Below are 12,691 nucleotides of genomic sequence, written 5' to 3'. Positions count from 1 at the left end.
CAGAAGGCGGGGGCGGCAGGGTTGGTTTTAATTTTGTTTTTACTTTATCACTTTTTTTAAAACTATATTTTACATTTTTATTTGTCTTACTATCGTTTTATAATTGTTTTATTTTATAATGTTTTACTTTTTTAATCACTTTATTTATTTTTATTATTTCTTACTTTTTTAAAACTTTTTAATAATTTTATAATTTTTTAACTTTTTTATCAAATGTTATCAATTTTTTTTTCCAATTTACTTTATTGATAATCACACAAGAGCTAAAAAGCCGCTTTGTGATAGCATTTGGAGGTGACAGGTTCTCTATCGCCTGAGGCATGTTCAAAGGGGGATAAAAAAACATCTACCCGCTTGGCGGCTGTGCTGTCCCTCTAGTCCCTGCTGCCCCAAGGCATGGTGCGCATACCTGCGAAAACGATGATTGCGGCCGTTAATTGCATGGGGCTGTGTGATTAACGCACTGTACTTCTGTGAATGGGCCCTCAAAAACACTGACAGACACACACAACCACAGATACAATCTCACACACTCACAGACATTCTCACACATACATTTTTTTTTCTTTTTTTAAACATCAACCCAGTCTCCCTACCTTACAATAACTGGAATGGATCCTCAGCCTGGGGTCCACTGTGGGCTGCTGTGCTGTGACAGAGATCCATCTCTATGTGCATTGCTTGTACAGCTCCCTTGCACGCCCTTTAGAGGTGCTGGAAATCAGAATGTGACATCACTTAGGCCCAGGCACTTCTACAGAACAGATAAGGGAGCTGTTACCAATGCATGTATGGATGGAGCTCCCTCGCGGTCATACACCCAGCCCACTCCATCTCAAGCTGACACTCGGGAAGGAGAACTGACAGTGCTGCGCTAGGGGAGGCTGAGGAGCCTCTCACCTAGCACAGTGGAAAGTACGCGGTGACAAAATGAACATGGGGGTTGGGACCCACCAATTGAAACCCATGGCTTTAAAGTGTATTTCCATCAAATTTGAGAACCCCGTTTCCCATTCACACAGCATTCCAAAAGATAATAAAAACAAAATGTTTACCTTTGTAGTAGTTTGTTTGGAGCAGGATTATATAAAGAGCTTCTACTGCTTGGAAAAGATGACAGTGTAGAGATAAGGTACAGACTGGAGGGACAAGACTGACAGACAGTTCATTAACTTACAATGTCTTGAGATCTTTAGCCCTTTGTTAGGACAGACAGTCCTGTATATTTAGGTCACAAGTGATAATGAAATCTGCCAATACAGTGCAGACAGGGTTAATTATGGAAAACACAACTCCCCAGCCGACTTATAAACATTACATAGCAAGGCAGAACTAAGTAGGATTTTTCAGTCCTGTGGTTTTCAGGAAGAGAGCAAGAGGGAAGGAGGTAGCCAAATAGAGGTTGCTTGTTATAGCTTTTCAGAGGACAACAGCAATCAGACCAAGTTTTCTTAACCAGTTGATTGGTTGCCCCCTCCATAGTGGCTTGTCGGGAAACGTGAAGGCCACCCATATACATTATGTTATCAACAATCATCTTATGTCTATGGATTTCTATAGACGGTATAACTGGGCAGTTTTGTTCCCTAGCATTGCATGAAAGCCGGCAGTGGCAACCATGCAGCATTTCAATCTTTCCCTCTGTTCCATAAAAGAATGAAGGAATGGCCACGCTCACATAAAGATGTTCCAATAAGCTAGAACTCTGTGCAATAGCGAGTGACTATCTGATAGAGGAGTCTGCTATTAGGTAATCAGAAACTGTCCATTATTACTATCATTGCTTAAAGTTGGGAATACCTATGGAATTATTGTCTCTTCTATGCATTGAACTTTTCACAAATAAAGTGCCTACAGTTAAAAATATTTTATTAATGGTTTTTTAAAACTTATGGAAATGCCCACCAAATCCAAACATGTATTAGCAAATCACTGTGCATTTGGTGCTTGTATTTTAAACCTCTCTGGATGTGGTAAGGAAATTATAATATAGCTTGTAAAAATATCTTAGACATATCAGAAATGATTTTGGAACAAACACTGCAATAGTATCTCAAAATACACTACACTCTTCCTTTAAGTTAAAGGTAATAGTGTGTGAAACAATGTATTACCACTGCACAATAAATACAATTTTGTTCCCGAGTCCGTCACCAATAAAATTTGAAAGTGTGATGTCTAAAGACATAAAAGCATAAGGCCAAATAAAATAATGTATAGTTCTCGAAAGGCAGTTAAAATAATCACTGCAATTACATTGAATCTTTGCTCCCACAAGAAGATACGGATACATTACACTGATCACTGCTGAAATGATAAATCACATTCTGCCTGAAGCCACAAAGCCTTATTTATGTCTGGAACAAGCAGAGTCTAACTATTAAAGTCAGTTTGGCAAAAGTTAAAGATTTATAACCAAGGATGCAGATTCTTTGTGCAAAATACTGTATGCATTTTAAACTGTGTAACACCAAAATAAAAGTGATTCGTGTCTATCCTAAGCACGGAAAAGGACATCAGGACACAATGGCTTTTATGTATGCAACTCACTTTTGATCTTCCATATCCCAACATTTTTGCAATAGTTAACAGCTGATGCAGTGGAACCAGAGTATGTGAATTCATATTACTAGATTGGTCTCAGGATGCTAGCTTCCAGGGTAGTCAAACAGCGTCATCAAAGCACTGAGGATGTGGAGAAGAAGCAGGATGGGAAACAGGTATTGAACCAACTGAAAACTGAATCAACTTACGAAAAGTGTGTCTATACAGTACATTTGTAATACCAAACTTAAATAGTTAAAATGTTGAAAGTACAGCCGAGGGTCTCTTTAGTAGGATGTTGTGACAAGTAGTGCATAGCTATAGCCTAGCTTAAATGAGCCAGCCAGTTTAGCATTGTCTCTGATGTCCCTGATGTAAACAGTCTGCTTTAGAAAATGGGACAAGGTAATTTTTCTTCTTTAACAGAACCTTAAAAGATAGGTCCCTAATAAGGGTCATACATCATGCCGTTCTTGCAGACTGGGCAAAGTGCACGGATGAACAGCTGAACAATGAAAAAATGTTAAAAGCAGCAGAAATTGGTGGGCTCTATCTCACTATGGCAAAAGAAGAAGTTCCAATGTATAAAGAACATGTGTGCACTATACGTGCTCAATGAAAATAGGTGGTTCGCTGGTCCTTAAAATAGAGTATTTATCTACAAGTGTAACATCTGCTTAAGGAACATATAGCATATCTTGTTTTTATAGCCCAGTCAGCGATTCTAATATATCATTTTTTAAAGAGGGGCAGGCAGAGGCAGAAAATGCATACACTCTGGGCGCTGTGCTGCAGGAGGTGCATTTGGGATGGGAGCCTCTCCTGGCTCCTTCAGCATCACTCCATCTTCACTTTGATTTAGCTCTCCTGACCCCTTCTACACTGTCACATTTACTCCCTCCCTCTTAATTTCAACAGAGACCTCACCTGCTTGGTCATTCAGATGCTGCAGCTCTGGCCTTGCCCGGTGGGGAGAGAGGCAGGTCGGGCTGCTTGAGGACAGAGTTCTGACTAAGAGCTTCTGCAGCTATATGGGGGAGGCTCAGGAGAGCTCCTTGGACAAAACTACACCCCTACACCCCCTTTTACCCTGCCCCACTTTTCTTCTGTTACCCTTTTCCCCCATCCTCTTTCCCTCATCCCCCTGTAACTAAGCAAGCCGGGGGGCACTTTTGCTGGACGTATATGCAGCCATGTGGTGGTATAGAACTCCATATACTGCACAGACCGGTAGTTGGTTCTGACGCCAAGCACCAGCCTGCCAGTATTAGGTGTATGCACAGCAGTGTGCTGCACTGAATTTTCTGCCTTCAACATGTTCCTCAGACAACGCAGGGGAGCCTATGATTGCATGGACAGCATCCACATGTGGGTGAGTGCCTGACACTCTCAATACAATGTGCAGAGTGGGGGGCACCAGGTAAAGTGTGTGTGTGTGTGTGTGTATGTGTGTGTGTGTGTGTGTATGTGTGTGTGTGTGTGTGTGTGTAAGAGCCACCCCAGCCACAGAGCATCCCTTTCAGCCACTTCCTCCTCTTCCACCCTCTGCTTACTGAGCATAGCTGCTTCCCACTTGAACTGCAGACTTGTTTCAGCTCAGAGCCTTAAAAAGCATTGAAGCCATTGAATCAGCATGCCAGTCAGGCAACTAGTATTACTGCACCCACTGCAGCCTCCATTTTTTTTTAGTTCCTTTAAGAAAACTGTTGATGTAAGTAGCATACCGCCTAGTATGCCTCACCCAACCAGCATGTAGGCCTGGGTATGATATACTCCCTAAGAATAATGCACCTTATATGTTTCTACATGTGCAGTGAATCCATAATTTACTTGTGGAAGACAGAAACATGCCAAGAGTGGTATCCACATGTATTTAATGTAATCATAAAACACTTTATAAAACATTTGATTATACAAGCAGCTGAATATACTGTATATCATTTACAGATGAACAATATGGGAGAAATATTTTCAACTACAGAACACCACTTGTATTTTTGCACAAAACAGACTTATAAGAACATAACCAAATAGAAACAAATAGGCAGGTTAGTAACTGCAATTACTAGGGACATTTTTAATGTTACTCACTGTTTTCCTGTCAATCTAGGATAACAGATGTTCCTGGAAAATTAATAAGCATATATGCACCCCATATACACCATTTGACAATCAAAAATGTGGTATTTCATGCACAAAATAAATTACCGGTCATGGTGGCAACATTTGTGAAGTAACTTTTTAGCAGTAACATTTTTGAAGTAACTTTTTTGCTGCTGACCTGCTGTTTATAACATTTTTGTGCTTAATATTGCCCTTGAGGACCTCAAATCAAAACTTACTTGGGTATGATGGCTCTATTACACTTTCTGCCTGTATGCATACACTCCAGCCATGGCTGCATGACATTTCTCAGCACAGGATTTCTTTCATATATATCTATAGATATCTATATCTTTCATATTATGCTGTGCTTTATACAGTACATATATCTATTTACATTGCAAGCAGCAGAATCACAGGCAAGAGGATACTCACTTGCTAGCAAGGGCACAACATCATGCAGGTCTGGCTAGCGAGGGAGCGACCCAATAACAGCAGTTCTGTTGCTCCATGCAAGCTGATGATACCCTAACATTGTCCCTGGCATTCAGAAACACTTGGTAAATGTTGTTGGCATTTAACTGAATGCGTGTTTTGGCCTACAGAGATATGGAAGTGTTAAGGTATGCAGTTAGTTGCTACTGGTTATTGTACTTTGCACCTCATCACTGACATTCTAAATACCTTACTGAATAATCTAACAAGTCAGACTGCAATACAAAACATTAGCCGTGCTGTTGCTGCACTGCAGCTCCTAGCCTCTAAAAAAAAATAAGAAATTGCCATAGTATATACATGCCCAGAACATAGGTAGGTTAATTTTAGAAAAAACAGACAATAGGCAGGAGTTATAAATAAAATGGCTGATGAGATGTTCAAACAGGGAGAAGTATCATATAGCAGCATGTATGTATGTACAGCACAGTGGATCTGGTTTGTAATGAAGTTACTCCTACATGTCTATTATTATAGGTCCTCCAGTGAGAAGGTGGTTTGACAGGTGACTTGTTTGCTCTTCTCTATCTGCTTCTCTGCGCATACGTCTGCGACATCCTTGAGCACAACGTGAACGCTCATCTGTGACTCCGCACACTAAAACCTGGCAGTGAAGGAACACCTCCTATATGCAAGGAAATTAATAATATTTTTAAAATATTTATAGGCAGGGCTGATCAGTCATTTTTACTTCCACTCCAGAGTCACTCCAAAAACTTTATATACAGTGCGATTTCAATAGTATAGTCAGGTATGAGAGGGGAAAAAAAACAACAAACATAATACAACCCAAATTCCAAAAAAGATGTGACGCTGTGTAAAATCTACATAATAACAGAATGCAATGATTTGCACATTTCATGCACACATATTTTATTCATACTGGAAAAAAGGAAACGTTAAAATGTTTAAACTGAGAAAATTTACTATTTTAAGAAAATTTAAGGTAATTTTGAAATTGATTGCAGCAACATGTCTCAAAAAAGTTCGGACAGGGCAACAAAAAGCTGACAAAGTAAGTGGTACTAACAAGGAAGAGCTGGATGAACTAATAAGGTTAATTGGCAACATGTCATTAACATGATTGGGTATAAAAAGAGCATCTTAGAGAGTCACAGTGTCTCAGAAGATGGGCAGAGGTTCACCCATCTGTGAAAAGCTGCGTCCAAAAAATGTTGAACAATTTCGGAATAATGTTCCTCAATGTAAAATTGCAAATACTTTAAATATATCATCATCTACAGTACATATCATAAAAGATTCAGAGAATCTGGAACAATTTCTGTGCGCAAGAGAAAAGGCTGAAACGCATTATTGGATGCCTGTGATCTACGGGCCCTCAGACAGTACTGCAATAAAAGCATGCATGAATCTTTGATGGACATCACTGCATGGGCTCAGGAATACTTCCAAAAATTACTGTCTGTGAAAACAGTTCGGCGTGCCATCCAAAAATTCAAGTTGAAGCTCTATAATGCAAAGAAGAAGCCATATGTGAACATGATCCAGAAACGCTGCCGTCTTCTGTGGGCCAAAACTCATTTAAAATGGTCTATTACAAAATGGAAAACTGTTCGCGGTCAGACGAATCTAAATTTGACATTCTTTTTGGCAACCATGGGCGCCTCATTCTCCGGACTAAAGAGAAGAGGGAACTTCCAGCTTTTTATCAGCACTTAGTTCAAAAGCTTACATCTCTGATGGTATAAGAAAAAAGTGTGGTAAGCGCACTACTGTAGAAATGGGTTAGTGAATATGTATAATTAGTGGTATCGGGTGTGCTTGCTTCTTAAACAGGGAGAGGGACCCCATATACAAAATTGACAGAAAAACCAAGAAAAGAAGCGCTACCAGGGGCGGACCTACCGCCGGTGCAGTCGGTGTGTCTGCACCAGGGCCCAAGCCTGGGGGGGCCCAGTATCCTCCAACTCAGTCCCGGCAAGATGGTGGCCGGCATGCCCTCCCGTCTGCGCCGGGAGCGTTGAGTCATCTGATCATCCAACACTCCCGGCACAGAGACTGGGGGGCCCGCCGGCCACCGGATACCAACTCAATGGTATCCCAGTCTCTGCGCCGGGAGTGTCTAGTCATCTGATCATCTGACACCCCCGGCCCGCCGGATACCATCGAGTCGCTATCCGGCGGCAAACGGGCCCCACCAGTCTCTGCGCCGAGAGTGTCGAGTCATCTGATCATCTGACACTCCCGCCCATTGGGAAACCTTTGGTGGGTGACCATGTCTGCAATAATTTCAAGATCTGCAGTATCTGACAGTAACCGCACAGGCAGGAAGAAGTTAGAACCTATATAAGTATAAAAATAAGCCAAACCGTTATATAAAGGAAATCTATATTCTTTTTGCTATATTCTTTTTGTTGCTTTTGTTCCTGAAAACTCACTAATGGTCAGTTTCATGGGCGGACCTACCGCCAGTGCAGCCACACTAAGTACTGTTGGTATTTGTAGTGCTCTATAGCAGGTGCCATTCTGCATTGCAGCAATGCAGAATGGCACCCTCTATGGAGGACTACAAATCTCAGCAGTACTTTATACAGCAATGCTATTGTTGTATAACGTATTTCTGGGATTTGTAGTCCTCTATAGCCTCTGCCATTCTGCATTGCTGTAAATATGGATGCACCAATATCCAAGGTCAAAACTGGGGGGGCAAGTGCCCCAGATGCTGCATTATGTGTGTGTTCCGCAAGCAGGGTAACTACCCCAACTACCCCACGAGCCTGCGGGAGAGGGGCCGGGACCGGATCGAACTGCGCGTTCCGCCACCCACCCCAGCCTTATGCGGCAGGCCCGCAATCATTGGAGGAGGCATTTTTCGAAAGATTCGGTTGCTGTGAGGTCCTGCGCTTCCTGGAGACATGTTTTGTTCAAATATTTTTTTTCTTCGATCTTTCTTTTTCTATTTTTCCAACTTCATTTTTTTTTGTGGTTGCTTCAGGGTATGTGGATTGGGGGGGTTTGTGTTTTTTTTTGGCGGGGGTCCTCAGGATTCTGGGCAGATTTTTCCCATCTGCAGGCACCATCCTTCTTCATCAGCAATCACTGACTCACCCATCATCTCCATCAAACAGTGAGTCACCTCATCATTATATGATTATTTTGTATTATACTTAAACCAATGGTGTTTATTACCTAACATATATGCACAACTAAAGGGTAGTAGCGCTTCTTTTCTCTGTTTTTCCATCTCTGATGGTATGGAGGTGCATTAGTGCGTATGGAATGGGCAGCTTGCACATCTGGAAAGGCACCATCAATGATGAACGGTCTATCCAGGTTTTTGAGCAGCATATGCTCCCATCCAGATGACCTTTGTTTCAGTGAAGGCCTTGCATATAGCAGCAGGACAATGCTAAACCACATACTACATCTATGACAACAGCGTGGCTTCGTAGTACATGAGCCCGGGTGTTTAACAGGTCTGCCTGCAGTCCAGACCCCTCACCAATAACAATATTAGCGCATCTTCAAACGAAAATACAACAAAGAAGACCCAGGACTGTTGAGCAGTTAGAATCCTAGATCAGGTAAGGATCGGGCAACATTCCTCTCCCAAAACTCCAGCAACTGGTCTCCTTCGTTCCCAGATGTTTACAGAGTGTTGTTAAAATAAGCGGGGATGCTACAGAATGGTAAACATGACCCTGTCCCAACTTTTTTGAGATGTTGCTGCCATAAAATATTTTAATGACCTTATTTTTTTCTTAAAACTGTCCATTTGTTCAGTTTAAACATTGGATATGTTTTCTACTTTTTATTGTAAATAAAATACGGGTTTATGAGATTTGCAAATCATTGAATTCTGTTTTTATGTAGATTAAAAACAGCGTCCCAACTTTTTCGGAATTCGGGTTGTACATTTGAGTGTTTTTCATAAACTTACCTTCATATTTATGGGAAGTGTATACTGCAACACATGTTTATACAGACTGCTATTTCAAAGCCATAGTACCTGATAAGCAACACCAAAGGTGGCAGACAGTTACATGAGGCTTCTGAACTACTTGTTGGAGGCCAATATTTGACAACAACAACACTGGAAAACAAGAGCCTGGATCAAACCCATTTACCCTGTGGACATAAATATTTAGGTTCTACGTTATAAAAACATGTGACCCAATTATTTCCATTTCAAGGTTACTGTGACTCAACTATCCCATAGGCCCTGGTATTGCATGTTATAGTTAATGAGACTTTTAAAAAATCTGGCCGCTGTGCAAGGCCACAGGATTGTTGTTGTTGTTCCTGTACAATGTTTTATACGCTCCTAAACTAATAACATTTTTGTAAAATAAATTTTTAGGAAAGAAAACGTTCATAAACCTGGATGCTACCAGGCCATGTAGAACACTTGGATTAGAGAGAATAAACTGGTTTTGGAAAAATAGAAACACAACATCACATAGATAAATGGCCATTATCTTATTGGTAATTAAACACTTTCTTCAGCCAACACTAGGCTCTATAGCTGATTTTGTGCTAAGCTAACATATTAATATATACTACAACACAAGATTACAATGCAGGTTCTTCCATAGACAAAGTCCTTTAGGTTTAAAATACTGATGACTGAGCAGCAAGTTATCACATCTCATGGATTAAGAACAACCTTTATTCCTGCAGCAAACAAGTGTTATCTAAAATCCACTAATTGAACCAGGTTCTCTTCATTGATTTGTGAGGTGCTAAGGCTTTTATTGAACAGACTAGAGAGCAAATACCAAAACACCACGACATTCTAAGACATAGTAAAACATTAATAAAATGTAACCTAAATTAAAGGGTTAGTTCAACATTAAAAAAAACACCTGCATTCCATGGTCCCCAGTACTTTAAAAAGCACTGCAAGATTTTTTAATCAGAATTTTCTTTTGAATGGCATACCTGTAGGCTGTGTGCAACAACTCCAAACCCTGTAAGAAAAACTCCTAGTTAGGCGATACCTGTCAACCCCATCCCTGCTGTACTGTCATTGGAAGCGTGCCCTCAGCAATCACTTCCAATGTCCAGCGCATCCAGCGCAATAAAACAGTGCAGATAAGGATGCTTAACAGTTATCTGACCTTCCTGATCTGTATACTTGTTCCAGTTCAGTGACTCAGAAAATATTGAAGCCAGAGGATCAGCATTTTCAGCAATGGCAACCCCTACACTCTACAGGAAAGGATTGTCTGCATGTTCATATGTACAGTATATACAGTATATATACACTGATCAGCCATAACATTATGACCACCCGCCTAATATTAAATAGGCCCCCCTTTTGCTGTCAAAACGCCCTGACTTGTCAAGGTATAGACTCCACTAGACTTCTGAAGGTACTCTGTGGTATCTGGCACTAAGCCTTCAGTAGCAGATCCAAGTCCTGTAAGTTGCAAGGTGCTGCCTCCATGGATCGGACTTGTTTTTCCAGCACATCCTACAGATGCTTGATTGGACTGAAATATGGAGCATTTGAAGGCCAAGTTAACAGCTTGAACTTGTTGTGTTCCTCAAACCATTCTTGAACATTTTTTTTCAAAGTGGCAGAATGCATTATGCTGCTGAAAGAGGCCCCAAGTAACATCCACATGAATAGCAGGACCCAAATTTCCCAGCATAATATTACCAAATGCATCACACCAGCTTGCCCCCAGCCATCCAGACGATGGAACAGAAAATGTGATTTATCAGACCAGGCCACCTTCTTCCATTGCTCCATGATCCAGTTCTGATACTTACATGCCCATTGTGGGCACTTTTGGTGAACAGGGTCAGCATGGGTTTCCTGATGGGTCAGTGGCTATGAAGTCCCATACAAAACAAACAGCGCTGCACTGCTCTGTGTGTTCAGAGCAACCAGCGTTAACTTTTGCAGCAGTTTGAGCGAAATCTAAATGAGCTCTTCTATTGGATTGGACTACACGAGGCAGCCTTCGCTCCTCAAGGGCATCAGGGACCCTCAGTCGCCCATGACCCTGTAGCCGATTCACTGATTTTCCTTCCTTGGACCACTTTTGTAGGTCTCAACCACTGCAGACTGGAAGCATCCCACAAAAGCTGCAGTTTTAAAGTTGCTCTGATCCAGTCATCTAGCCATCGCAATTTGGCCCTTGTCAAAGTTGGTCAAATCCTTATGTTTGCCCATTTTTTCCTGCTACCAATACATCAACTTCAGGGGAAAAAAGTTAACTTGCTGTCTAATTTATCCCACCCACTTCCAGGTGCCACTGTTACAAGATAATCAATGTTATTAACTACATCTCTCAGCGGTTAAAATGTTATAGCTGATCGGTCTGTATATATACTCTCAGGACCTGTTGGCTTCCAGCATCTAACTACATAGGATTTCTTAGGATCTTTCAACTTCCAGCATTTGGCTACCCTGAATCTCTCAGGATCTGTCAGCTTCCAGCTTCTAGTGACTCTAGATGTCTAAGGACCTGTCAAGTACTGGCTATACTGGATCTTAAAAGTGCCTGTCATCTTCCAGTGTCTAGCTGCTCTAAATATCTCAGGACCTGTAAGCTTTTTTGGCTGGAAATAAAGCTAAAAACTTGATAACCGATCAAAACAACTGATTTTTCAAGATTCCTAGAGGAGTTTTTAAAGTGGATTCTAATGAAGAAACCTACCACTTGTCATGCCAAATCAAAGGATATTTCATTGTTATGAAAAATGTAGATTCCTTTTATTCAGTTTTCATCATCTTGTTACGCTTACTTACTTATGCCATATTAGCCCAGAATTTTAAACAGTCTGGTTTTACCTTGTTATCTTTCCCCACAAATTTGAACACAGGAACTTGGAAGTGTTTGGCGAGATGATCTTTAGATATGTATTGTTTCACAGCATCATCTGAGACACACCTAGAAAAAGGAGATGATAAATGGCACCATATTGCATCTTTTAATAACTTTACTTGAGTAGAATCCAACTAAAACCTTTTTGCACCTTTGTCAGTTTTGTATTGTTGCCTGTGCCCCCACTTTGAAGATTTACATTTGTTGTTGTCGCAGTGATGGAGGCCACCAAGACATGGGATCTCTAATAGGAACACACAGCAATATAATAGTGTTTTAGTACTTCTGTCCCATTTTTATTGCTGTCTGCACATCTGTTCCAGAGGCTCCACTCGCTTCTCCTCCCATGGACAGTAGTAATCGGGACAAGGAGGAAGCGGAAATCTTTCCAAATGGCACATAGCAATGAAAAAAAATAACAGAGGTTCTAACTCATCCACAATAAATAGTGAGGGGCTCGATGTTCGAGCCGAAAAACATCTCTAGTTCGTGTGTTCGCCGAACACACAAACTATCATGGCGTTCGCCAGCTGAGTGCCTCATAAGGCAATGTGCCTTCTGAAGCCATAATTGGCTAAAGCCTTGCACCTGACCACATGTCAGGTGCAAGACTTTGCCCAATCAGGGCACAGAGAACTGTGAGAGCCATGATTGGGCAAAGTCATGGTGACTCTGCCCAATCATGGCTCACCTGTTACAACTATAAACAGTTGGGTGGAGCTAGCTGTCACTGCTAGCTCCGCCCAATT

The 12,691-nt window shown here is 41.3% G+C and overlaps 1 protein-coding gene across 1 annotated transcript in view; it reads right to left on the bottom strand.

Moving 5' to 3' along the window:
- Positions 1 to 5,538: 5,538 nt before the first annotated feature.
- The window catches only part of OIT3 (oncoprotein induced transcript 3), a 33,096-nt gene continuing 25,943 nt past the window's right edge, over positions 5,539 to 12,691 (bottom strand). Inside the window, exons 8-9 of the mRNA XM_018571410.1 lie at positions 11,909 to 12,008; positions 5,539 to 5,767 (exon numbers count right to left, since the gene is read on the bottom strand). Coding sequence (XP_018426912.1) covers positions 5,600 to 5,767; positions 11,909 to 12,008 — 268 coding nt within the window. The 3' untranslated portion in view covers positions 5,539 to 5,599. The remainder of the gene's footprint in view (positions 5,768 to 11,908; positions 12,009 to 12,691) is intronic.

Source organism: Nanorana parkeri, unplaced genomic scaffold (genome assembly GCF_000935625.1).
Source record: "Nanorana parkeri isolate BGI_ZX_2015 unplaced genomic scaffold, ASM93562v1 scaffold1750, whole genome shotgun sequence".
Lineage (NCBI taxonomy): Eukaryota > Metazoa > Chordata > Amphibia > Anura > Dicroglossidae > Nanorana > Nanorana parkeri.
This window is presented reverse-complemented; position numbering and strand designations above follow the sequence as displayed.